Source organism: Wolffia australiana, chromosome 2 (genome assembly GCF_029677425.1).
Source record: "Wolffia australiana isolate 7733 chromosome 2, ASM2967742v1".
Lineage (NCBI taxonomy): Eukaryota > Viridiplantae > Streptophyta > Magnoliopsida > Alismatales > Araceae > Wolffia > Wolffia australiana.
Genome location: NC_135836.1, coordinates 14,969,711 through 14,996,122, shown reverse-complemented (window position 1 = coordinate 14,996,122; position 26,412 = coordinate 14,969,711). Strand labels below are relative to the sequence as shown.

Sequence of the window (26,412 nt, the reverse complement as noted above, 5' to 3'; positions counted from 1 at the left end):
CCTCCGGTGCCTGCACTCGGTTACCTCTGTCTGTTCTCCGTCTGTGTGCTTCGCTCCTCCATCACGCTCCTCGCTAGTGCCGTTCAACGCCTGGAACGTCCAGATCCTCTCGTCCAGTGGGCCATTCAACCCCCAAAATCACCCAGTCTCGTCACGACCAGAATTCCCTACAACCTCTTCACGCACTCCGGTGCTGAGGTACGCCCGAACTCTTTGGTGTCGAGTGTTTTCGTCCAGTGTTCCACGAGGATTCTTCCATCGCCGTCAAATTTGATTTGAATTTCTCTATCCTTCCACTAAAAATTCCTTCTCTCATGAGATTTCCCGCGACGTGAATTCGAGTATTGGATTTGGTGCTTCGGCATCGTCGCGGTGGTTGAAGACAGTACTCCCCGCCTCGACGAGGAACGGGGCTGCACCACTATCATTTCATCGGTTTTAGGTTTCCGAATTCGATTGTGTGAACTTTGCGGCCTGTTTATTTCTTCTACCCAAACCCGTTTAGCTTCCTCCACCGTCATTGTCATACCCGTTCCCCTAGTCGTCTCTCCCCTAGTCGTTCTACATCTTCCACCCCTCGTCGTCAATCCCGTCTACCTTCGTTGTCCTACATCACATATATTCCCATCACAGGGGATGGTGGTGTGGAATTTTAAGCCATTGTTTTTTTTTAAGAAAACTACATCTATTTAGTTATTCTATCTTTAAAATATTATCTTTTATTTTGATATTTTAAAAATTATGGTTTCTATTTTACATTCCATTTCTTAATTTTAACCTATTTGAGTTTTAGGTTTTGGAATTCTTTGTTCACTCTCTAAGTTACAATGTTCAGTTTTCCAGTTTTAATTTTTCTCTTTAAATTTTCTGATTTTTTTCATTTTCCTTCCTTTTTGATTTTTTTTAGTTTTTCTTTTCATTATTACTATTATTTAAATATTTATTTTGAACTTTAACTTTTTGAATATTTAATTTTCTATTTTGTGATTTTGTGATTGTGTTATTTTGTACTTTTTCATTTTTTGATTTTCCTTTTTCAATTTTTAATATTTATTATTTTATTTTTAACTACCTTTAATTTATTTTTAAAATTTTAAGTTTTAATTTGTATTATTTTATATTATTATTGAAATATAAGTATTGAAATAGTTTAACTTTAATTATTATTGAAATTTATTTCTGTTAATTTTTGAGTCTTGGATGTTTTAATGTTTACAGTTTCCATTTTTTGTTTCCAAGTTTTAATTTTTTAATTTTTGGTTTTTATGTCATCTTATATTTATTTTTATTTTGTGTGTTTCATTTTTTCATTCCTTAGTTTAATTTTTTATATTTATTTTTAATTTGAATTTTCAGTTGTAGTTATATTTATATTTTAATTTTACCTTGTATTGATACTTCTCGATGTATTTTTAAATAAGTTTGATTTTTAGTTATTTTTTAATTTCTCTTAGGGAAGAGAATTCTAAAGCTGTTGTAGAACTCACCGATTACTTGTAGAAGCTTACATCCTGGAGAACTGGACGGCATTGTTGCAATTGGTTACATGATTGCCTTATGATTTCTGTACTGATTTCTAGTTCAAAGAGGAAACTTGGAAGTCCAATTCATGCTCTGTCACTGCATCATTCAAGAGAAATTATTCAATGAAAGGTTCATGATATCAGACACTTATTGCATCATTCCTTCGATTAAGTGTATAAGTTATTGTTTTGTGCGCACATATGATCCAGCTTTTTGCTCATTGTAAAAAATTATTCAAGCATTAAAAATATATGTACTAATAAAATAAAATATTTTATTTTATTTTTAAATAAAATATACGTACAGATATAAATATAAGTGCAAAGATGAATTTAAATGTAAGCATAAAGAGAAATATAATTATAATACAAATATAATCACATTTTGAATACGAATATAAAGGTAAATACAGAATAAATGTAGGAATAGAGTTTGGTGTTTGATTTTTTTTGCAGTCTATCCTCAACAAAAAATGGTATCTTCACCTGCTAAAGTAGATATTTTAATTAAATTTTGACTTTCATTTTTTAAAACTTTAAATTCGATTGTCTCGGGACATGTGCATGAACTTTAGGTTTTACCAAACTTAAAATGATCTTTGACTAAATCTAGACAATATCAGAAGTTTGGTTTCGGTTTTTGTCAAAAAAACGATACCGAGAACAAAACCACTATTCCCTACTAAAATCTATTTATTTGATTTTTTCTGCTTTCAGTTGATATCTTCACCTGCTAAAGTAGATATTTAAATTAAATTTGACTTTATTTTTAAACTATAAATTTGAATTCTCAGATTCGTGTGCCTGAAATTATAGGTTTTACCAAACCTAAACCGATATTGTGCTCAATCGAGACTGTAGCAGAAGTTTAGGTTTAAAGTTACGTTTTTGTCAAAAACAAATCTATTTATTTCATGCATAAAACCAATGGATATCGGATGTCGGATATCGGATGTAGCCTGTGATACGCAGTATCTCAACGAGACAACGACCCCTAAAACCCCAGAGGCTACAGAAGCGAAGCACAGAAACCCTCTCGCCTGCGGTCTTCTGTGGGGAGAGGGAAGAGGCGGAAAGGAGAACACCTCGCTTTCGCCACTTGTGGTCGAAGAAGATGGTGAAGCTTTACCACCGGTACAAGCCCTCTCTGACCTTCGGCGTGATCGCTTCTTTGGATGCCAACATCAGTTACAATGGCTCCGGGAAGCTCCTCCTCTCCCCCGCTCTCGACCAGCTCGGCCTTTGGAACGTCCGCCAAGGAGTCTGCACCAAGTACTTATCCCCTTCTCAGGAAACCCAAAAACCCTCCCTCTCCATAACCTCCGTCGCCTCCTCCTCCTCCACTGTAAGCCGTTTCCTGTCATCAATCTTTGGTTTTTCGACATGGGTTTCCTCTAAAAGAATTTTTTTTTATGAAGGTGGCAACTGGGCATGCTGACGGAAGTATAAGGATCTGGGATTGCGAGAAGGGTACCTGCGAAACAACGTTAAACGGACACAAGAGCGCTGTGTCTGCCCTTCGGTACTCTCGTTCTGGTTCTGTTCTTGCATCTGGTAGTAAGGACACTCGTGTCATCATCTGGGATCTTGTTGGTGAAGCCGGGCTGTTCTCTCTCTGTGGTCACAAAGATCAGGCATGGTTATTTTCCTCTTACTCTAGCTTCTTTTTCATTATTTCCGCACCTTCACTAGGAGAGTTATCTAGTTTATTTAGGGGGAAAAATTGGATAGAACATAATTTGAGTTTAGAATTCTCCTGCTGTTGTGTGGGAAAACTTGTCAATATTGATGCCTGGACTAATATCCATATTCATATTAACATTAGTAAGAATTCCTGCAAATGATTGAGATAAATGAATTTGTGATTGATTGACCATGGAAAACGACTCTCCATTTTATATCTTATTGATCAGAACAAATGATGGCAGGCATTTTCTGGTTGATACCTAAATGGTTTTATCTTACTATTTTATTTCTTTTACGATTTTTTCTATCCAATTAAATTTTGATTGATTTTTTTGTTTTCATTAATTTTATTTGGATGAAAAGTATATTACAGTTCTGCACTCGCCATGGAGAATAGTTTCGTTATATTGTACCTGAGAAGATTTCACTGACTTTCATTTCTTCTCCAGGTGACTGATCTTGTCTTCCTAGACTCGGACAAGAAGCTTGCCACGTGCTCAAAGGACAGATTCCTTCGTGTATGGGACTTAGAAACACAGCACTGTGTACAGATAATTGGTGGGCATCAGACTGAAGTATGGTCTCTAGATGCCGATCCAGAAGAGAACTATCTAGTCGCTGGGTCGGCTGATCCTGAACTGAGATTCTACAGTATTAAGCAAGATAATCAGGCAAATGACCAAAGTTCGGACATAGAAAACAATTGGGAAATTCTGAAGCCACTTGGGGAAATCCGGCGGCAGAGTAAAGATAGAGTGGGCACTCTCAGATTTAACCAAAGAGGAAACCTACTCGCTTGCCAGGCTGCTGGCAAAACTGTAGAACTGTACCATGTGCTTGATGAAGCCGCCTCCAAGCACAAGGCAAAGCGGCGGTTGAAGAGGAAAAAAGAGAAGGGAAATGTTGCAGATGCCCTAAATCCAACGGTCGTAGTTTCGGATGTTTTCAAGCTAGTTCAAGTCTTGAGAGCCAGCAAGAAGATTTGTTCCATAGCATTTTGCCCTCTGTCTCCGACTACCCATGCCCTTGCTACTCTTTCCCTGTCCTTAAACAACAACAGCTTGGAGACTTACTCTTTGAATATAGATGAAGTGAAGAGAACACATGTGATTGAACTGCAGGGCCACCGTTCTGATATTAGAAGTGTTTCACTCAGCTCTGATGGGAGTCTTTTGTTGTCTACAAGTCATAATGCGGTTAAGATTTGGAACCCTGGAAATGGGTCTTGTCTTCGTACGATTGAATCTGGGTATGGATTGTGTAGTGTTTTCCTGCCTGGGAATAGATATGCTTTGATTGGGACGAAGAGTGGAACATTGGAAGTCATTGACATTCAAAGCAGTTGCTGTGTGGAGGTTGTGGAAGCCCACGGCGGTTCTGTTTGGTCGATTTCTCTGATCCCAGATGGAAACGGGTTTGTTACTGGTAGTGCAGATCATGACATCAAGTTCTGGGAGTATCATCAAGTGCAGAAATCTGGTGGCGTAAGTAATAATCCTAATGTTTTAGATATTTAGGAAAATTAACTATTTGTGGTTGCGTGGCTGACTGAAATAAAGATAAAAATGATGGATTGGAGCAGTAGTTTGACATAACGTTTCAAAAGTTGTCTTTATTTTTTCCTAAAAAAGGATATAACCCCGAAAAAGAATCTTAGTGTATTCACACTGTTTTGGGCCTAGTCATATTTGTTTAAGTGATTATTTCTGACGATCCAAGTTTTATTCCATCGTTCATCTCATAATTTATTCTTTGAAAACAAAATGTTTATAATCTGTATTTTTTAGCAGGGTTCTGGACATTTGGTTCTCACAAATGTACGGACGTTGAAGATGAACGATGATGTTCTTGTGGTTTGTGTCAGCCCGGACTCAAAGTATATTGCAGCTTCTCTCATTGACTGCACCGTTAGGGTTGGTTATGATTTCTTTCTATTTATGTACTTCAATTTTTTTTCTTAAAAAAATATATGTCGACCTATTCTTTTCCTTCCCTCAGTCTTTTACTGTATCATGCTGTGTGATAGCAATTGATGCCAAATATATGTACTGCAGAGTTATTCTAATAGGAATTGCTTGAAATTAACACGTATTTTAATGCTCATCTCGCATAAATAGGAATATAACAATGCAAGGTTTTTCTCCTGTCGCAGGTTTTCTTTTTAGACACTCTGAAGTTCAGTTTCCCCCTGTATGGGCATAAACTGCCGGTACTGTGCATGGATATTTCGTCTGATGGGGATATCATTGTCACGGGTTCAGCTGACAAAAACCTAAAGATTTGGGGTTTAGATTTCGGTGATTTGCATAAATCTATTTTTGCCCATGCTGACAGGTATATGAGCTGATTCAATTTCTGTGAATTTTTTATTTTTCGTGGTATCCTTTTGTTAACTGTTAGGGTTGTGGCAGTGTTACGGCAGTGAAATTTGTCCAGGATACGCATTATGTTTTCAGCGTTGGAAAAGATCGCCTAGTCAAATATTGGAATGTGGCCACATTCGAGCTTATCTTATCTCTTGATGGGCACCACGCTGAAATTTGGTGTCTTGCTGTCAGTCATCAAGGCGATTTTGTTATCACGGGATCTCATGATCGTTCTCTTCGGTGCTGGAGCCGTTCTGATGATCTATTTTCTGCCGAGGTTCATATTTAATGGGTTTTTTTGGCATATTATTTATGGCGATCTCACCTAGTTGTTATTTTTCATCATAAATATGCAGGAAGAGAGGGAAAAGAGGGTAGAGGAGATGCTTGAGTCTGATTTGAGTGCTGTTGAAGAGGCTAACTTTGGGGTCAAACAAGGACTGCCCGAGGAAGGATCAGCTCGTTCTTCTGCAAAAGTGACAAAGGATACATTGACAAAGACTGATCTGCTAATTGAAGCTTTAGACATTGCTGAAGAGGAACTAAAGCGTCTGGAGGAAATAGAGGTACTCATGTTTATTGTTTCGGTGGTGGTTGCTATGCTTGATGACAAGGTCAAATCATCCTCGTCATTCGTCTATGCCAGGATGATGATGGCACTTCGTCATCACCACTCGTCCGCAACTAGAACGATGATTATAAAACAGTCGTTGTCACCTTCATCTTAGCAGAGGAAGATGACAATGACAATGGACGGATGGATCTACTTTGCCCGCTGCTGCTTCCTGAACCCGTCATGCTTTGCAGCTGATGCGAATTCCAGCCGCCCTCTCCATCAACTTTTTTATCCTGTCTGCCAATGACATGGATGCTGCCAGCAGCCTTCTCGCTTACCCTTGTCACCATGATGGCTTTGTCAAGTGTCAAGTTCCCAGGCAGATTGTCCTTGTTGAGGAAAATGAGAGAACAATGACAAGTTGTCATCATCCTCATCATTCGTCTGGATCAGGATGACTATGATGATGACAAGTCCTTGTCATCATCGGCACTCCTTCATGACAAGGATGACAATGACTTTTGGATGATGATGATGATGATATCGTCCATCAATGATGAACCCTAACTTTATGTGTGTTTGTGCAGGAGGACGCAAGGCAAGGAAAGGCGAGTAGTTTTCAGCCAAATCCTGTAATGAATGGGTTCCCGCCTTCGGACTATGTTCTTGACAAACTCTCCAATATTCATCCAAACGATTTGGAACAAACTCTTCTGGTATTAAGCCCGTTGATTTTACTTTCCATCTTTTTCTTATTCATCTATTGATTGATCCGAGAAACCTGAGCTGGGTTCTGGTCTTTTTTATGCAAGTTTGACTAATTAATTTAGTAAAAAAATACGGAGGGTTTTGAAGTAATATCTGACGCCAATGATTATTTGAGACGTTCTCGATCGATATTTCAGCTGTTTATGTCAAATTTTGAGCATTTAATAATTACAGAGTATTTAATCACTCAAAATCATAATTTTGATCTTGAATTCTATCTCTTGAGTCCCAAATGAACAATCTTCTTTCTTTTGCTTCTTTCAGTTGGAAATTAATTGAATTATCTGCGTGCTTTTTTTTCAACTGTCGTACTCGATTTGTTCAACAAAAAAAACTGTCGCTCTCGATCCTCCTTGTGAATGTACTGTTTTGGAGTTCAATGCCATGAAAGTCAGCTAACGTTAGAAATATCTCCTCTCCAGTCCTTGACGTTTTCTGACTCGCTGAAGATTTTGTCTTACCTTAAAGGATGGGCCTGCATTCCAAGCAAGGTAACACCAGCCTTTGGCCTTTGGGTTAAGATTCAGTTTTCCTGATTTTCCTCCCAAAAAATAGTTGAACTTGGATGTTTGACAATTTAATGATTTTTTTCCATTGAATGCTGCTACCTGATTGTAGGTCGAGCTTGTCTGCAAGGTGGCTACAGTGCTTCTTCAGACACACCACAACCAGCTTACCGCCACACCTGCCGCCAAGCCAATCTTGTCTGCTCTGAAGGAGGGCATTCATGAAAAAGTCAAGGTAAACCATATTTAATACGAATTTCAAACATTTTTTGTTGAAAATCACCATCTTTTCGGTTTATATTTTACTATTTTCAATGTATTTGCCCTTTATATGTATGTTTTTTAACCGATCCAATGGGTCAAAATGCCCGTAAGGTTAGAAATTGGAATTCATTTTTTTAATTGTTTCAGGAATGCAAGGACCTTCTGGGCTTTAATCTCGCCGCCATGGACCATCTAAAGGTTGAGTTTGAACAGAATCAATATCACTTAATTCCCGGCTGAAATATAATTACTAATTCTTCAGAAAAAATCAGGAAATGATGGCCGTTCGATCAGACGCCCTGTTCCAGGATGCCAAAGTCAAGCTTCTGGAAATTAGATCGCAGCAGGCTAAGCGCGCTGACCAGAAAACGGATGAGAAGGTGAAGAAGAGGAAAAAACGGAGTGCTTCTTCAAATGAGTTGTTGGCCGCGCCTTGACAAGCTTCCAACTTTCTTTAATCTGGTATTATTTCATTGTTCTCCTATTTATTCCTTTGACACTGTCGGCCGTGTATAAATTTTGAGTTATTCTTGGCGCGTCTGACAGAATCAGAAGAAGATAAAATGTACCTTTTTCCTTCCATATCGTTGCTCTGTCCAGGTTGGCGAGCTATTCATAGTGAGAAACCCTTACTGTGGGCCTAGCGGAGGCTATTTCAGGCTTATTGTCAAATGACAGAATGCAAGGAGATCCCATCTGGGAGCCAAGCTCTTACATTTGTCTTGGTTAGCCTTTGGTTACCTACAAGCTCAGAGATGCCAAATAGAGCTCTACTCGCCCAATTTTAAAGCAGTGGAGCTTGTTCCCAGCCTTATCATTTATACTGGACATGCCTCTTCACCCTTCATTTTTATTCAGCAACATCTATGTCTCGCAGGTTTATTCTCCTAATCCTGTCATATCCTATCTATCTGTCTTTATACTTATTTTTACATGATCAGTGAGTAATATTTCTATCCATCTACTTGTCTATCAGTGGATAAATCTGCTCGTCCACTATCCTTCTAAGTAAGCGTCTATTCACTTGTCTTCATGTCTATCTGATGTAGGATTATGGGAGACTTGACTAAAGTGTGATAAGGGAATATAAGCTGAGAAATAAAACCCACTCAGTCGGATCAAGTCATTAAATTTGGAAGTTAAGCGATGATGAAAGCCTAATTCACTTTTGCCGAGAAGACCAATATCTATCAGCAACGTAGTAAAAAAACCAAGTAGCTCTGTCTATCAATACCTCAAATCAATTGCTTGAAACATTATCTATTTACCAGCAATCAAATGGAGGCAATGACAAATGAAGGAAATAGCCATCAAAGAGGAGGGGCTAGGGCAGACCACAGAGATTGAAGTAGTGTGGTGAGTGTCCAAGGTGTGTTGAGGGCACTTGTAGTTGGCTGGTGATGGGGATGTTTGGCTAAATCCTTAATTGGGGGCAGGCATGCAATGTGCATACCAGTACACGGCAATGTGCAAATTGATGGAGGGCAAGAGTGTAGGCAAACATGAGGATGATGCATAGAGAGGCCACAAATTGGAGAGGCACAATTTGTGAAGGATTGACTATCTAGTTGATGGTATGACTAATAGCACATAAATTATAGAGTTAATATTATAAAGTTGTACGTTTATTTGCATCAAAATGGTTATATTACACATTATCAAACTTAAAATGACAAAATTGTATTTTTAGAGTGATATTTCTGATTTTTCTATATGTTTTAATATTTTGTAAGAATTTTCTGACATTATAATCTCAAGGAATATCGTTTTCTGTGCATGGACATGTCATTCTTAAACCCATAGATCAAGGCCATAGCCTTACAAGGAAAACGTAGTGGAAAGAATTCACTTAATTGATGCTTATGAATCCATAAACGATACTATACCAAAATGCCAATTTTGTTGATTCATGTAACATTTGTGTAAGTGGTCCTTAGACTTAAGACACCAAAAATGTCTTTTAGATGGACAATTTTACTTTGACAATGACCGAGAGTCTCTAATCATGGGACTCTAAACTGGCTTCGCCTAAGTGCATCAGGAAGTTCACAAAGATGATTGAACCATCAAGATGAAATAGTGTGACCTTGGTATAAAAGGATAAAGCTCAAGTAAAACAATGCGATGAAGTCCTTCAGAAAGGTAGTGAAATATTAGAGAAGTGTTATTTAATGATTTCCAAACAAATTGAGAACTAACTTGGACAAGTGATTAGGATTTGATAGTCAATCATGCCCTAAGTTGTCCTAAGAGTGTCAAGTGGATGAGGGACCATATGTACACATGTTTGATGTGTGATTTGATACACAATCCTTTCTATTTGCTAGAGCAAAAGTTATAGCTTGGCAACCAACGAGTTGAAGACTCAATCGCTCGATTAGGTTAAGTTCACCAAACATTAATTTATCTATATAATGACATAGTTAATTAATTTTGAAGGCCAATACAAATTATTTGACCATTAGAGTCATTAACTAGACCAATACATAGGCCTATAGGGTCCCATGCAAATGGCCTTTAAGACATTGGAAGAGATACTTAAAGTTTAAGGGTTTTGATGAAAAATAACCACTTAGCAATTATTAGGGATAGCCTTGAACAAAGGTCATCTAGGTTAGGATTTTTCAAGGTCTTCCCATTTTCCTTCCCTCCCCTTAACTCTTCTCCATCCTCAATGTGTGATTTGGATGGTGTAATAAGGACAACAGAGCGTGAATAGGTCATTGACCACATGAATAGGTTTGGAGGATAAAGACTTGAGTTGTTCAACACGTTTCACTTGAGGATCCAAGAAATCACAGATGTGATCTAATAGATGCTATATAACTTTAGTATTTCCACATTTATACATGCACTCATATGAAGGAGGTTAGATAGTGTTATTTTATCAAAAACTTAGATGTCCTTCTCAAATATCATTTGAGTAGGAATACTAAGATCACATGCTTAAAGAGAGTTAGATCATGCATTTATGGACTTCTTTAAAAACATCACACATACTCTATAATGAATACATTGTGTCAATGAACATGGAACGAAATATGGAACGAATAATTAGCTTACCGGACACATATAGTTCCATCACAATTAAGATTTAAGACTTAGGATATTAAAATATGACTTATTGAAGAAAATAACGAGGAAAATAGAACTTTTAGTTTGTCCTTGCCTATAAGAAATTGTAGATTCAAGATATGGTCTTACATGCCTCAATATTTATAAGGATGCCTTCCAATTTTGAATGAACGGTTAAATTAAATTTCCAAGGAGACTAAGAATATGGATATAAGTAATACTGGCCACTCAAATCCTGAAATTTACATGTGAGCTAGGGTATAGATTGAAGAATCGATTATAATCTCATTTGAAGTGATATAATACTGGGATAATGGAATCTCGTGGAGAAGCACCCAACTTCATTAATGAACTATCTCTACATAGCTTTTTATATTCTTTCAAATTTTCTAATCATATTAGCAATTTATTATTTTATATTTTATGTAAGTGGTTAGTCTAGATACAAAGCTTTTCGATCCATCCAAGAGTGTAAAAAAAGTGTCATGTAGGAAAAGTCATAGTTGAAACCTTCCACCACATGCCATCGGTCAAATCCCATGCTCATTGGCCGCCATCAACCACTTTTCCTCCAACACATTGTGATAGTGCTAAAAAATTGTACATCAACAAGTTGACTCAGATGTACGTGATTTTACTATTTTTGTATTTTATCTTTAACATAAATATTTCTATTTTTTACTTGTAAAATAATTCCTCAAAATTGTAAAAATTTAAAAACTAAAACAAAATCCTTAAAAACCACACAATTATATTTCAGAATGAAAATATCTATTTAATACCAGGTATATGTGGTTCAGCCATTACCAATTTACTAAGCAAGGGCCTTAATATTGATAATTTCAACACAACTTTTGACTTATCAAGATTCCCACTACTTCTTCTTTGCATTCTAAATTCAATCAGTAATTCAAAACGAGAAATGTGAATGGATCATGAATTTACTTTCTTCCACATCGCCTACCAATGTTAGAGTATTTTAAAGATGATTTTCTACACGAATATGATAGAGAATAGATGAGAATACTATACAAAAGAAACAAAACAAAAACTTATTCTAGATTGGCCTGCATTCTGAAATTGGATCGTTCAGAGTCATTAATTATTTCATGTCCTCATCAATCCATGACTTGGATTACTAGTATTTCTTATAATCCTTGGATTTCCGAAAGACTATGACATGAAGTTCTGAATTTAAGTACTGACAAGACAAGTGTCCCATTGGTCAAAAACACATTCTTTGATTCATCAAATGTGTATTTATTTGCGCGAATATATTTTTAACTTTAATATTTTATTATCTTGTGACGACATGTGTTTGACTTGTCAATTTGCATTTATGCCAAAGGTAATTATTGGTTGGCACTGGGATAAATTGAATTTAAACATGGTCCATATCATAATTAATATAAAACTCCATTCAAAACCAATTAAAATCTTCAGCTAAGTTTATAAGTTCAAAAGTTAATATATATATATATATGATCATGATGTTAGAACAATTCCATAAAATGCCAAAAATCCATAATATTATTTAAAAATAGATTTACTCAATTTAGACTTAGATAAAACACAAAGATGATCATTTTAACACAAATAAATATATAAAATTCATCAAATTATTTTCTTAGCATACACTGCCCTAAGGGAAGCCATCAACTCCCGCATAGCACAAACATAAGTTTAAAAGTTCATATCATTAGGGGTATAGTGCATGGACGCGGAAGGGACATTTATTTCATTCATAGAAGAAAAAATCAACATGTCTGAGAGTTCAAACGAATATCAAGACATATAATCATCTCCCTGTCTCTGGACTGGATAATTTTTTTGTCTGTGGATGAAATAACCATCCTGTTTGGAGCTTTGGACTGCGGAAGGGACAGTTTCTGATGGATTAAGGTCATATATGTGGCCATCAAGCAAATCACACCACTATGTTTCATTTAAGTTCGCTGAATAAAATATTACTTCAATATTACTAGGATGGGATGGTTATCCAATGGGACGGGATGTGGACAAAAATATTTGAGACAGAAGGAACTCTAGATAGGACGATTTAGATGAACTCTAAAAAATGAGACGTAGGACGGGACGATCATCATCCCGTGTCCTTTGTCCCGGTCATGGACGATGGTGAAGTATAATTAAGGGTGTGAAGTGAGCAGTTGTGGACCCTCCCGCTATAGATGTTGGGCTATATAGGCCTGATTAATTGTCTGAAAAATTTGTAGTAGAAATCAACAACGTCGAATTCTATTGAATTATAAAACTTTGGATGATCACATCACCTTATGTGAAACCCATTTTAATCTCACTTTGCTTCCTAGAAGAGTTTATTCTTTATGCGCATGTGTCCATCCTCTACATGTCTTCGTGCAATTATTGAAATCATGGATATCCTCTTGAAATTATCTAATACTGCTTGAAGATTTAGTTGATCTAGTATGACTAGAAAGAGGATAAATTTGAGAAAGGGATTATAAAGGGGGGAGGACTCATATCTTGATGGCATGGCCACTCAAAATGGTGCCCTCTCCATTTATACTTGGCACATCAAATTTAAAAATTTTCACAAAAGCCCTTATAATTTAATTATATCCAACAATGACCACAGATCTTGCACCTGTCACCCTCTAAACCCATGTATCAGTCTAGTTAATCACTTCAATGGCCCAATAAGATTTACTGGCCAACCTTATTAATTAAAATTTTTATATATAGAATAATTAAAAAATAACCAATTTAATCCAGTTGATCGGTTAAGTTTCCCATGCATAAGGTGCCCACTGATAAACTCAAAAAAGTTAAGGTTCTAATTTGGTGTTGGTGATCTTGAGTTTAATGAAATAAGAACAAAAACATGTACTCATTTAAATAAATCTAGTTAGTGATGAGTACAGATTGTCTTTCCTAGAATGATTATTTAGGATTTAATGTTATTTAAATAATGATTAATCAGATGAAGGAGATGAGTATAAAAATACCAGGTTGAGAAACAAGGAAAATATAAGGTGAGAGGGTGATAATTTTTAATATGAATAAGATGCTTATAGTATATAGTGATAATGAAGATATTAGAAGGATGAGTGAGAGCAGTAAGAGATTGACAACAATGAGATAAAAATGTAAGTTGAGATATCATAAAAATAAAGATTCGTATAAGGGAAAAAATACACCTATAGAATTTTAGTAAGGCCAAAGAAAAAGTTTTGAGAAGGGAAAATGGCAATATTTCTAGTTGTGTAAAACGTCGTGTAGGAGGGTAGAGACAGGGTTATAAGAACAAAACAGGCCATAGAACAAAATGGTGGTGAGATGACAAAGAGACGGCGACAGGGAGAGAGAGGGAGAGGGAGAGGGAGAGAGAGGGAGAGGGAGAATGAGAGAGAGAGAGAGAGGGAGGGAGGGAGAGAGAGAGAGAGGGAGAGAGAGAGAGAGGGAGAGAGGGAAAGGGAGAGAGAGAGAGAGAGAGAGAGAGAGGGAGAGAGAGAGGGAGAGGGAGAGAGAGAGAGAGAGAGAGAGGACGAAAGAGAGAGGGAGAGAGAGAGAAGTCAAGACAGGAAGAGGGAAAGAGAGAGAGAAACACAGAGAGAGAGAGAGAAGAAAGGAAGAAAGAGAGCAGGAGAAGGAGAGAGAGATCAAGATAGGGGGAGAGAGAGAAGTCAAGTCAGGAAGAGGGAAAGAGAGAGAGAGAGAGAAAAAAGGAAGAAAGCGAGAGGGATAAGGAGAGAGAGAGATCAAGATAGGGGGAGAGAGAGAAGTCAAGTCAGGAAGAGGGAAAGAGAGAGAGAGAAAAAAAAGGAAGAAAGCGAGAGGGATAAGGAGAGAGAGAGATCAAGATAGGGGGAGAGAGAGAAGTCAAGACAGGGAGAGGGAAAGAGAGAGAGGAACAGAGAGAGAGAAATAGAGGAAGAAAGAGAGAGACAAAATGGGAGAGGGAGAGAGAGGCGGAGAGAGAAAGAGAGGGAGAGAGAGAAAGAGAGAGAGGGAGAGAAAGAGATGGAGGGAAAGAGAGAAATCAAGCGAGGGAGACGGAAAGAGAGAGAGGGACAGAGAGAAAAAGAGAGAGAGATCAAGAGGGGGAGAGAGAAAGAGAGAAATCAAGAGAGGGAGAGGGAAAGAGAGAGGGAGAGAGAGTGAAAGAGAGGGAAAGGGAAAGAGTAGGCATCGGGGATCGGATCGGATCGTTTGAATCTTGATCGAATAGACCCTTTTCTGTGTTCGATCGAAAGTTTCGAACGAACAATTTGGTTTGTTCGTGTTCGATTGCCATTTGTTCGAACTTGTTTGAACAAATGGCCAGCGGCGCCAGCGACCGCCAGCGACTTTCTCTCTGGCGGCTGCTGGCGCCGCTGGCGGTCATTGGCTGGCGGCCGCTGGTGCCGCTGGTGCCGCTGGCGGTCATCGGCCGGCCGGCGCTGGTGGTCGCTGGCGTCCGCTGGCTGGCCGCCGCTGGTGTCCGCTGGCCGGGGCTGGGGGCTGCTGGGCGAGCTGGCGGCCGCTGGGCAGCCGATGGGTGCCGCTGGCAGGCACTGGCCGCTGGGCGGTCGCTAGCCGGCGCTGGCGGCCTGGGCGGTCGGTGGCTAGCGCTGGCGGCCGCTGGCCAGCGCTGGCGGCCACTGGCTGGCGCTGGCGGCCACTAGCCGACGCTGGGCGCCGCTGGCACTGCTGGATTCGAACATTCGATTCAATCTCATCTCGAACAACATGTTCGAATCGGATCGTATTCGAACATTCGATCCGAACAGCCACCTTGTTCGAACAGACGCGCAGATCGTGTTCGGATCGGATTTGAAGTGGACAGATCGGTGTTCGGATTCGTTCGCTGGAATGCCCGATCCGATCGAACGTTCGAATGATCTGTCTGAATCCCAGATCCCTAGGAAAGAGAGAGAGGGAGAGAGAGAGCGAGAGACGGAGAGGGTGCGAGAGATGGCGAGAGAAAGATAGAGATCGAGAGAGGGAGAGGGAGGGAGAGAGAGAGCGACCGAGATAGAGAGCAGGAGAGAGAGAGAGACAGAGAGAGAGAGAGAGTGAGCGAGGGAGAGGGAGAGGGAGAGAGAGAGAGAGAGAGAGAGAGAGAGAGAGTGAGCGGGAGAGGGAGAGGGAGTGGGAGAGGGAGAGGGAGAGGGAGAGGGAGAGAGAGGGAGAGGGAGAGAGAGAGAGTGAGCGAGAGAGGGAGAGGGAGAGGGAGAGGGAGAGAGAGAGAGAGTGAGCGAGAGAGGGAGAGGGAGAGGGAGAGAGAGAGAGTGAGCGAGCGAGATAGAGAGCGAGAGAGAGAGAGAGTGAGCGAGAGAGAGGGAGAGAGAGAGAAAGAGAGAGAGAGAGAGGGAGAGAGAGAGAGAGAGAAGAGAGAGAGAGAGGGGGAGAGAGAGAGAGAGGACGAGGGAGGGAGAGAAAGAAGTCAAGAGAGGGAGAGGGAGAAAAGGGTGCTTAAGAGACGGAGGTTGTCATCCATCCGTTCAGTCAATGTAGCGGAAAAAATGAAAGGGACTAATGACGAAAATGCAGATAGATGAAAGGATGAACATATGACTGAACTATCAGCCGTTCAATCCTTTCCCCTCCGTCCATGACCATCATTCCCCATCCATCCTCCATCCCTACAATGAAGCCATTACTATTTCAAAGGTGTTCTTTTTTTTAGTCTAGTTTAGCGATTACCTCAGTCAATGCATCATCTCACAGCCCCGTTCTGCCCAATATGATCACCAAGGATCCTAACACATCGTATAATCCGCACTTTCCAGGCAAACCTTGTCCATTGTGGGCTTCCTTAGCAGACACATTTTACTATTGGGACATCGTTGGTTTCCTCGCTGTTGTACCCTTCCAGTTGGGTCTCATGCACTTCCCGCCACGTGTCATCATCTCATTGGATGACCTGTACCCAGCATGTTCGATCCAGTTGACGTTATACTGTGGATGTCTGGATGGGCTGTCTCATCGGAATATTTCAATCACATGGTTCAACTACATTTGACTTGAAGCGTTCAGATCCAATTACTGAGGCCTAATTTATAGATTCCGAGGAAACTTCCTAAAAGATTATCTATCTCTCTATTGATCCATCCATCCATTTATCAAATATTAACTAGAATATACATTCATCCATCTCTACATTTCTTTACAGATGATTAGCTTATTTTAAGCTGCCTACTAGTAAATCTACTTGTCGATCTATCAAACGATTTGTTGGTCTATATTTGGCAATCCCATTTCTTTTCTTTCATCCAAGGAATTGGGACACCGTGCAGGAATAGTACCTTTGTACGCGTGGTGAGACTTTATACTATTTGTGGTTAGACACATTGCCCCTCTCTCTCTATATATCTATCTACATATCTATCTATCTATCTATCTATCTATCTATCTATTTCTATCTATCTATCTATCTATCTATCTATCTATCTATCTATCTATCTATCTATCTATCTATCTATCTATCTATCCATCTATCTATCCATCCATCTATATATCTCTCTCTCCATAGATCTTGGGACAGACAGAAACAACGCCGCGTCGTTGACGACGACCCTACGCCAACCAGGATAGCCCGTTGGAACCCACTACCGCAATGACAAGTGACGTGAAAACGAGTGAAACGCAGCCGCACGAGGATGTCGACGTGGGAACTAATCAATCTCCAGCCGTCCGATCGCCGATCCTAAGCACCATCAGTACCCGGCGAGCGATCCAAGCCGTCCGATCGTGATAAATTTTCTCCTATTTTCTCTCTCCCAGATGCTTTATCTACCCCATGATGACGAACCGACAATTTTAATAATAATATAAATATTCACCGATGATTATTATCTACTTAGGAAATTGCATTTTTTCCACGTCGTTAAAGCTTGGCAGAAGTCTCCGCCGCCGCCGCCACCGCCGCCGCCACCGCCGTGTAATAATGGGCGGTCAAAGGACTCCACGTGAAGCCGTGACTAAAAATTTAACATGATCGTAATAATAATACCCCCCCCCGGTAAATTTGTAATGTTACTCTTACTCGTCTATAGATAAGGCCCCCAGAGGGGGGTAAGTTTGCAATAAAAGTCGTCCTTTGGGAGGATTGTTTCGCAAGGATTTATACAGTTTTCCGAGGAGAGCGCGGTTCTCTTTCAGGAGTGTTTCTCTCTCTTGCCGTCGTTCTCAGTGCAGAGAGAGAGAGAGTGGCGACAGGGGAACTACCCGAGAACCGAGCGAGCCAGCTGCTTCGATCAACTTGGGCGAGAAATCGCGGTGATCGTGTTGGCGGAGACGTCGTCTTGTCAATCTTGTTCTTGTATAGATTCGTCGTTGGTCGACGTTCGATCGTCTCTTTTGATTGGTGAGGAAGCTCGCCTGATCCGCGTTTCTCTCTTTCTTGCCTTCAAATCATCGTCTTCCCTCTCGGCGCGGTCGCATGCATTGAAATCTATCGATTGCAAAGCATTGTAGATGTGAATTATGGCCTACGCTTTCATCTATGGCGGTCAATGACGCTGCGATCGGTTTTTCTTGCGGTTTTTGCTGAACTTGTTTGTAGTCTGCAGATTTTGGCTGCACTTTGCGTAATTCGCCTGTAGATCCTTTTTTTCGAGATCCCACCGCGAAATTCACGTTCTGTCTGGCTTTCCTGTATGTTTTCCTTGCGCGCAGGATCAAAAGATTTGGGTCTGCGAGTCATTCCGAGGTTACAGGAACGAATTTGGGGTTGATGCAAGGTGTCCGTTTTCGTTGAGTATGGAGTTGTTCTTTGTGTGCTTAAAGGAATAGGTGAGTTCTCCATATTTCTAGCGTAAATACTTCCCGTGTTCTTTGATTTGAATTACTGCGGCTAAAATTTATCTTTCGTTTGTATCAGATTGACATATTATATGCCTTCTATGCTTCTTGCTGTGTTTCTGATATTTTGTCTTCAACATAAACCCGACTCTTTGTTGGGCCACTTGTTTGATTCTCAAGCCAGAGGCAGCTGCTCATGGATCGTAGAAGTTGGCCTTGGAGAAAGAAACGTTCTGATCAAACTAGATCAGGAAATCTTTCATCTTCTGCTGCCGTTGATGGTCGGGCGAGAGATCAAGGAGATCAGGTTTGTTCTATGCGGTCTATCTTTATCTTCAGTTCACAAATTTATGCTCAGACTGGGGCGAGTTAACAATATTATCATGATTGAATTTCCTAGTTTTTTATTAGGAAAGCATTTTATTTTAATTCTGGAATTTTCTTAATTGGTCGTGACATATATAGAGGTGTTCGATTACTCGGTTTATATTTTTATACGTGACATGAATGATCGACGATTTTAATATTCGGCTCTTATTTTTATTTAATTATTTTCATCTCTTTTTAATTATCTGATTTCATGGGTTGTTTTCTCGTAAAAGCTATATTTTGGTGTTTTCATCTTCGCGATTAGTGTTATGTTTTGTCTGTCGCTTCTCTACTTTGTTTTCTTATCTAGAGCATCAAAAATGTAAAATTAATTTCTGAAAACTCATTTTCTTTGTATGAAATACATTTCTTTTATTGATCAAAGAATCGACCAAGCATATTCATTATGAACCTATTCATAATGTTTAATTTCAATCAGTCCCCGGTTCCATGTTGAAAATTTAATTGGGAAACTGGACCTTCGAATGAAAAGTTAATAGCGAATTGATGAGTGAGTGCTGCTGGTTTTAATAATGTTTATCTTTTGAATAATTTTCTTTTTGTAAAATTTGTTTGTGATTTTTCTTCTAATTTCCTTTTGTGGCTTTTAGCCAAATATTCCAAAAAACTCAGTCAATTCAGGCTGATGCTTGGTTATAGAGGCGCGTATGTCTTGGTATTCTTATGTTCAACGCTTGAAAGGGTTTTATCTTTCCGTTGTCCCTTCCTGCAGGCTGATTCCAAGGGTGTTGTAGAGCACTTACAGATTTCCAAAGAAAGATATGCTAGCCTTGTAGAGTCAGAAGATCAGGCCAAAGCCTTAAGAGAAGAAGTTAGAACGCTAAAAGAGAAATTATCAGCCTCTCGTACTGATCTGTTGAACAAGGACAGCTTAGTCAGTCAGCATGCAAAAGTAGCAGAAGAGGCTGTCTCAGGTAGGCGGCAAACAACGTCTCATTTTTTTAATCTTTTGCAAAATATTGTTGAAAATTTTTTTTCAATTTTAATTCCTACAGGTTGGGAAAAAGCCAACGCAGAAGCATCGGCTTTGAAAAGTCAGCTTGAATCCATTACTCTGCAGAAGCTCACCGCAGAAGAACGAGCCACCTATCTTGATGGCGCCCTCAAGGAATGCATGAAGGAGGTCCGCTCGGTGAAGGAAGAGGGAGAACAGAAGCTGCATAATGTGGTCCTTGAAAAAACCATGCAATGGGATAATAAGAAGTTCGATCTAGAATCAAGGATCAGAGAGTTAGAACAAAGGCTAGTCAATGCCTCGTCAGAGAACGCAGAAGTTACCAGAACCCTTCAAGAGTATTCTCATAAGCTGGTCAAACTCAGAGGTGAGAAATCCCAAGCTGATGAAGAGATTGAAGTTTTGAAGGCCAGCATCCAGTCACTGGACAAGGAGATAAGCTCTCTGATGTATGAAACTCAAGTCCTATCTAAAGAGCTTGAGATCAGAAACGAAGAGAGAGACATGAGTCAACGGTCAGCAGAGATTGCTGGCAGGCAGCACTTAGAAGATGTTAAGAAGATAGCCAAATTGGAAGCCGAATGCCAGAGACTTCGCGGGCTTGTAAGGAAGAAGCTCCCCGGGGCGGCCGCAATAGCCCAGATGAGGCAAGAGGCAGACAGCTTGGGCCGCAGCCGCAGCCCACGGCCCAGATCGCCATCCAATCACAGCACTCCACGGGTCGGGCCTCACGACTTTACTCTCGACAATGTCCAACAGTGCTACAGAGAGAACGAGCTTCTAGCTGTCCGTTCCCTGGCCATGGAAGAGGAGATAAAGCAGTTGAGGGAGGCTTTACTTAAGAGAAACAATGAGCTACAGGCTTCAAGGAACTTCAGTGCTAGAACAGCCACTACGCTTAGGCAACTGGAAGGACAGACAAGACCCCCCGACGTGGAAAGCTCTGTGAATCGGAATGGAAGCGACCCACCAAGTTTGACTTCAGTGTCAGAGGACGGACTTGACGAAGAAGGCAGTCAAAGCGACTACTGGGACCCATCTAAACCTCGTCTTGGCCTAATGGATGATTTCTTAGAGATGGAGAAGCTGGCATGCTTGTCCTCCACCAGCAATGGAGACCTTCCCCTCTCAAGGTTTCTAGAAGAATTAAGTTCTGTACTTAAGTTGCAGGGAGGTAATCTTGACTTTGGGAAGCTTCTGGAAGATATAAAGAGTCTTATATGCTCAAAGCAAGGGGAGAATGCCAGTGAAGTTCATCATGAAAAACTTAAAACTGCAGTCTCTCATATCCATGACTTTGTTTCTATTCTAATAGAGAAGCTGAAGGAAACCAATGGTGAGTTTTCTGAGCAAGTAGCCTTGGATTTCTCCCGCTGTGTGCTTTCTAGAGATGACGATCTCAACGGGTTCATCATTGCCTTGGCGGCGGTTCTCACAGACACCAAGAACACCCTCTTTCAGTCTCTTGAACAAGAGAAGAACGAAGGAGAAGTCAGTGGTTCTGATTGCGTGGACAAGGTGACTTTGCTGGAGAGCAAAGCAGAATCTTTTGAAAACCAGAGATTCTCTGATCAGGAGGAAATAGAGCAGTTGAAACTGGAGAAAGAATCCATTCAAGCCCAGCTGGAGAGCTCAAACATGAAAATACAGGAGATGGAGCAGCGATTGGCAGAGTTGGAACTGAACTTAGCCGAATCGGTCAAGTCAAACGGCCTTTCGGAGACTCAGCTGAAATGTATGGCCGAATCATACAAGTCCCTGGAATCAGAAATCCTCTTGCTGAAGGAAAAAAATAGTAGCCTCGAGGATGACCTTCAGAAGGAGAAACTTAGCCACAAAGATCTTGAAGAACAGCTTGAAAGGTCAGCAGATTCTTCTTCTAATATGGATCAATAAAGAACCACATTTTTAACGTTTGAATTTCTGCATCAGATGCCAAATTGCGGCGCCACCGCTGACGCCGGAAGCCGATGTGACGTCAAAGATGAAGCAGGAGAGAGAGATTGCAGCGGCGGCGGAGAAGCTGGCAGAGTGTCAGGAGACAATTACGCTGCTGGGCCGGCATCTGAGGGCCCTCCGGGCCGAGGACGGGCCGCCGGTCAACGAAGGTCAACCCACTGAATGCGTTGACTTTGAGGGAATGGCTTCATTCCTCAGGAGAGGTGGTGAGTCGCCGGTGGGGGGGTTTAACCCGCTCTTCAGCCCGCCACGGAGAGTGGCGAGTGGGCCGATCCCCAGGTCGCCGATCAACATTCCGCCGTCTAACCACCGGCCGTCGTCTTCCTTCTCCTCCCCCGGCCGCGGGCTCACTAAATTCTTCTCCAAGGGGAAGAATCTTCGCAACTAGAGACCCCCTTCAGTCCTCTTTGACTATCCGAATCTTGTAAAAAAAATCTACTTTGTTTTATATTTTCTGGTGGAAATGGTAGTGGCCTTTATTAAGCGTGATGCATTATAAGTATATGAATTTCCAGTTTTTCCATCGCGTTGACTTTTCCGAATCCTTTGAAACAATAATTTTGTTACATACTTTCTGGGCCTAATGAAGAAGCCCAAATCAAGTAAAATGTTTAATATAATGGGTTTGTTTACAGAGTATGGCCCATTAAGCGTGATGCATTATAAGCATATGACCCCGAATTTTCAGTTTTTCCATCGCGTTGATTTTTCCGAATCCTTTAGACAACAATTTTGTTTCGTATTTTCTGGGCTTAATGAAGAAGCCCAAATCTAGTAAAATGTTTGATATAATGGGCTTTTTTACCGAGTATGGCCCATTAAGCGTGATGCATTATAAGCATACGACCCCGAATTTTCAGTTTTTCCATCGCGTTGACTTTCCCGAATCCTTTAGACAATTATTTTGTTACGTATTTTCTGGGCTTAATGAAAAAGCCCAAATCAAGTAAAATGTTTAATATAATGGGCTTGTTACCGAGTATGGCCCATTAAGTATCTTACCCGAAAAATACATTTTTATTAATTTGAGAAGGGTGGGTTTATTAAGCTTCTCAAGCCCTAGAAATTTTACAAAGAGGGTTTTTCCGAAGGTTTTGCTACGTCGTTCTGCAGACGGAGCGATGAGGAAGCTCAAGTATCACGAGAAGAAGCTCCTGAAGAAGGTGAATTTTCTGGAATGGAAGAGGGAGGGCGGCCACCGCGAGGCTCTTGTTATGCGCCGGTATCACCTCACGGAAAGAGACGACTACAAAAAGTATGTGATTCTTTCTCGAATTTTGTTATTTTTTCAGGATTCAACTTGTCTCTGGGCGTTTATAGTTTTTTTTTCATCTTTGTAATGCCGGACGGTTATCTTTTTTTTCATATTTGTAATGTAGGTATTCGAGTATATGCCGGACGGTTCAGAAATTGACGAATATCTTGAAGCAGATGGATCCAAGAGATCCTTACCGCATCGAAATGACTGATACATTGCTGGAAAAATTGTGAGTATCGACTTGTTTGAGTTTGAGAGGTATTTTCAACGTTTAAATTAATCACTCGTTTTTTCTGTTTCCGAGTGTATGTCTTTTCCTATAAATTTGATGCATTTTCCTTTGTTGCCCATTCATCTCCTCTTTTGTTGAACTCGGTGATTACAGACATAGTCTCCGTTATGCTCGTGATATTCTTGTTAACTTTACCTTAGCGAATTTAATTGACTTTTTTGGAGATTGGGATATTCAGCAATCGATGGAAGGATATGTGTTGACTAGAAAACGGGAAATTTCTTGTGGATTAATATATATCTTCTATTTTCGAGATACGTAGGTGCTTATTAAGGCATTTGATTGCTACACACTGATATATATATATATATATATATAAATGGAAGTAAACCGAATAATCGTTTATAAAAAACCCTAATAGAGCTAAATGGAGGGGATCTCTCGTTTTCACCTTTCGTTCACTATATTTTATTTGGAAGCATCTGCGGAACGTTTTGTCAAGAACCTCCCCATGTCCGTCAATCTGCCAATGAAAATGCACACAGAAAACACTTGGGTTGTGTCGGAAGAGATAGATGGGGATAGAGACGGATGTAGGTTGAGAGAGATGTCAAAAAATAAAGAGAGATAACAAACACGCGCTTCACAAAGAACACGAGCACGACAAGATAATATGACAAACTTTGGTGAGGTTATCGCTCCTCTCCATAGAGTCCACAGGCTATCCTCTATATTCTTACTTCCTTACTGCTACACTCCTCTCCATCGAGTCCACTTACTATGCTCAGTATTCTTCCTTCCTTACTGCTACACCCTCCTTTCAAGTGTTTACATTGGTGGGCTGCTACTCGATGGGCCATAATATAAAATACGGTTTGGACTCTGACATATTCATAGAAGGATTGAATCAATGTCTTGGAACCACGATTATGGCTACCATGACTTCAAAGAATTGGATTTCCTTATGGATGCAATGAAAACTAATCCTGCAGAAATGAAGGAAGGAAAAAGCGTATCCTTTAGGAGTTGGAGAAGTCTCAGTAGACTTATAAAGATAAGTTGATGCAAGTGATACAGTCATTTTTGTGCTAATTGATTCAATCAGGGACTCCAATTATCCCTGATTGGCTATTGCTGACTTGAATAGGGAGGCAAATCTGGAGTCAGGAGCTGCAGGCCAAGGGCTCAAACGAGGTGCTAACTTTGTGGCAAGCAATGGTCTTCTAGAAGGGATTTCAAGAATCTCTTGTTACCACCTATGCCATTACCATCACTGTGGGCTCTACGTCCTCTGCAGCCACTACCCCTGCCTCTGTGTCCACTGCAGCCTTGCCTACAGCCCTCTTCTTAATGCCACACTGCTCCAGCTTCTGCCATTCCTACAACATCCATTGTGACAGAAGTCACTCTTTAATTGCCTTCCTCTGCCTCCCTGCCGCTGTCTTCCATAATGCTAGTTTTTGCCTCTATATCCAGCCGAGATCCTTCTGGGAGCAGTGCTCCATGAGGCAAAAAGTCTGCAACCACCTTTATCCCAAACCACTGCAGGTGATGGTATTGCGAACTGTCGTGAGAAGGTACTGGAGACGGTCTGATTCTTATTTTCACCACTTCTGATTTCAGGCTCAAATTCCTGTCTATTAGTCGTTGTTCCATTATTTTGCTCATTGTTATGAGTGATATTAGCGTGTCCGATAATAATATGCATGTTATCTCATGTTGAATTTTCACATATATTCATATTTTTCTTGTTTATCTTAATTGGATTTGATTTCAGGTATAACATGGGTGTGATCCCCACTCGAAAGAGTCTAGCTCTCTGCGATAAACTGTCAGTCTCATCGTTTTGCAGGTAATTGCTGCCACCATTTTTTGAAACCCTTATTTATACGGTCTAATGTCAGTTTTAATCATATATGCATGTTACCCTTAGATTGCATAAATCCTTTGGACTTTAAATATTCTCACATTCTTGCTATAAAATTTTGTAACTTAATTTTTGTCATTTTACATGTGTAATCATCGAAGCTAAGACACGGTGTCTACGGTCTCAACCAAATTATTCTTCTTAATTTGAATGAAAAACGTAATCTTTTTTTGTTATTTATCTCAATATAGTGAAAAAAGTAATGTAACCTTGGTAAGCTGAATTCCGCAAAAAAATCACATAATCGCATAAATGGTCAAGGATGTTCTCATTATTACCTCACAAAGAAGTGAAAAACTCAGAAAACCTTGTACATGTCCGTGATGAGTATCCTGGGTTGAATGGCTGATGATGCAGGCGCAGGCTATCTGTGGTGCTTGTCAGGCAGAAGTTTGCTGAGCACCTGAACGAGGCAGTAACCTATGTGGAGCAGGGCCACGTTCGAGTCGGTCCGGAAACCATCACCAATCCAGCGTTTCTGGTGACCAGGAATATGGAGGACTTCATTACATGGGTCGACTCCTCCAAGATCAAGCGGAAGATCCTAGAGTACAACGACAGACTTGACGACTACGATGCCATGAATTGAGCTAGTACCTTAAATTCATTGAAGAATTCCCACTGTGCGGATACTCAAGTAGCTTGCAGCCTCTGAATGCCTGATGGGTCGACTTTCTCAACCTACAGTCAAATAAGATTGCTGGTTGAATTCTTTCGGCACTTGGTGAGCTTAATATTAAAGTTTTGTCTATCTTCTCAATCTTTTCATGCCCATTAATGTCTGTCTCAATATATTTTTTATTTTTTAATGTTATAATAGTAGGTTAAATCAGTGAATACTATTTTTCCTCTTTCAAAAGCATAAATCCTTATCGTGTAGGCGGAAGACTAGGGTTCTCCATGATATAATTTTAACATGGTATCGTACCACATTGTTATAAACAAAGAGTTGATGTCCGCTGGTTTGTTCTCCATCAGCCCGAAGACCCATTAATCAGAAATTTCAGGACAACCTTCTCTGTATATCTTCGCGAGGTGTTTCTGATGGATCTCTGTTTTGCAAGGCACCTAACCCTTGTTCAGCTGGTTATAAGAGGGAGATAGCTTGATTGGTTGAGTAATTGTTCACATCAAGGCATTACTCCTAGGGCTTTACCTTTTCCCATTATTAATTATAGGG

At 40.2% G+C, this 26,412-nt stretch overlaps 3 protein-coding genes across 13 annotated transcripts; all 3 read left to right on the top strand.

The window, feature by feature from the left end:
• The first annotated feature begins 2,517 nt into the window (after positions 1–2,517).
• On the top strand, positions 2,518–8,629 carry LOC144716957 (transducin family protein / WD-40 repeat family protein). 4 transcript variants are annotated; one of them, XM_078592247.1, is made up of 13 exons: positions 2,518–2,868; positions 2,942–3,157; positions 3,659–4,693; positions 4,997–5,122; positions 5,362–5,543; positions 5,621–5,852; positions 5,932–6,141; positions 6,719–6,847; positions 7,322–7,390; positions 7,518–7,640; positions 7,817–7,867; positions 7,942–8,131; positions 8,270–8,629. In XM_078592247.1, the coding sequence occupies exons 1-12, from the start codon at positions 2,638–2,640 to the stop codon at positions 8,104–8,106; spliced, it is 2,769 nt and encodes a 922-aa protein (XP_078448373.1). In that variant the 5' UTR covers positions 2,518–2,637; the 3' UTR covers positions 8,107–8,131; positions 8,270–8,629. The 4 variants fall into 4 exon arrangements, with proteins under 4 accessions (XP_078448373.1, XP_078448374.1, XP_078448372.1 ...); XM_078592248.1 differs by having other exon boundaries at positions 8,216–8,629; XM_078592246.1 differs by lacking the exon at positions 8,270–8,629 and having other exon boundaries at positions 7,942–8,205.
• A 9,181-nt stretch (positions 8,630–17,810) lies between these two features.
• LOC144716954 (filament-like plant protein 4) lies at positions 17,811–22,298 on the top strand. Of its 7 annotated transcripts, none has more exons than XM_078592238.1 (6): positions 17,811–18,074; positions 18,386–18,502; positions 18,696–18,818; positions 19,614–19,815; positions 19,897–21,718; positions 21,789–22,298. In XM_078592238.1, exons 3-6 carry the CDS (start codon positions 18,708–18,710, stop codon positions 22,201–22,203), a joined length of 2,550 nt encoding a protein of 849 aa, XP_078448364.1. In that variant the 5' UTR covers positions 17,811–18,074; positions 18,386–18,502; positions 18,696–18,707; the 3' UTR covers positions 22,204–22,298. The 7 variants fall into 7 exon arrangements, with proteins under 7 accessions (XP_078448364.1, XP_078448363.1, XP_078448368.1 ...); XM_078592237.1 differs by having other exon boundaries at positions 18,692–18,818; XM_078592242.1 differs by lacking the exon at positions 17,811–18,074 and adding an exon at positions 18,081–18,249.
• Positions 22,299–22,870: 572 nt separating this feature from the next.
• On the top strand, positions 22,871–25,994 carry LOC144716956 (Alpha-L RNA-binding motif/Ribosomal protein S4 family protein). 2 transcript variants are annotated; one of them, XM_078592245.1, is made up of 5 exons: positions 23,055–23,070; positions 23,195–23,302; positions 24,298–24,882; positions 25,083–25,157; positions 25,590–25,994. In XM_078592245.1, exons 3-5 carry the CDS (start codon positions 24,656–24,658, stop codon positions 25,819–25,821), a joined length of 534 nt encoding a protein of 177 aa, XP_078448371.1. In that variant the 5' UTR covers positions 23,055–23,070; positions 23,195–23,302; positions 24,298–24,655; the 3' UTR covers positions 25,822–25,994. The 2 variants fall into 2 exon arrangements, with proteins under 2 accessions (XP_078448370.1, XP_078448371.1); XM_078592244.1 differs by lacking the exon at positions 24,298–24,882 and having other exon boundaries at positions 22,871–23,070.
• Positions 25,995–26,412: the final 418 nt, after the last annotated feature.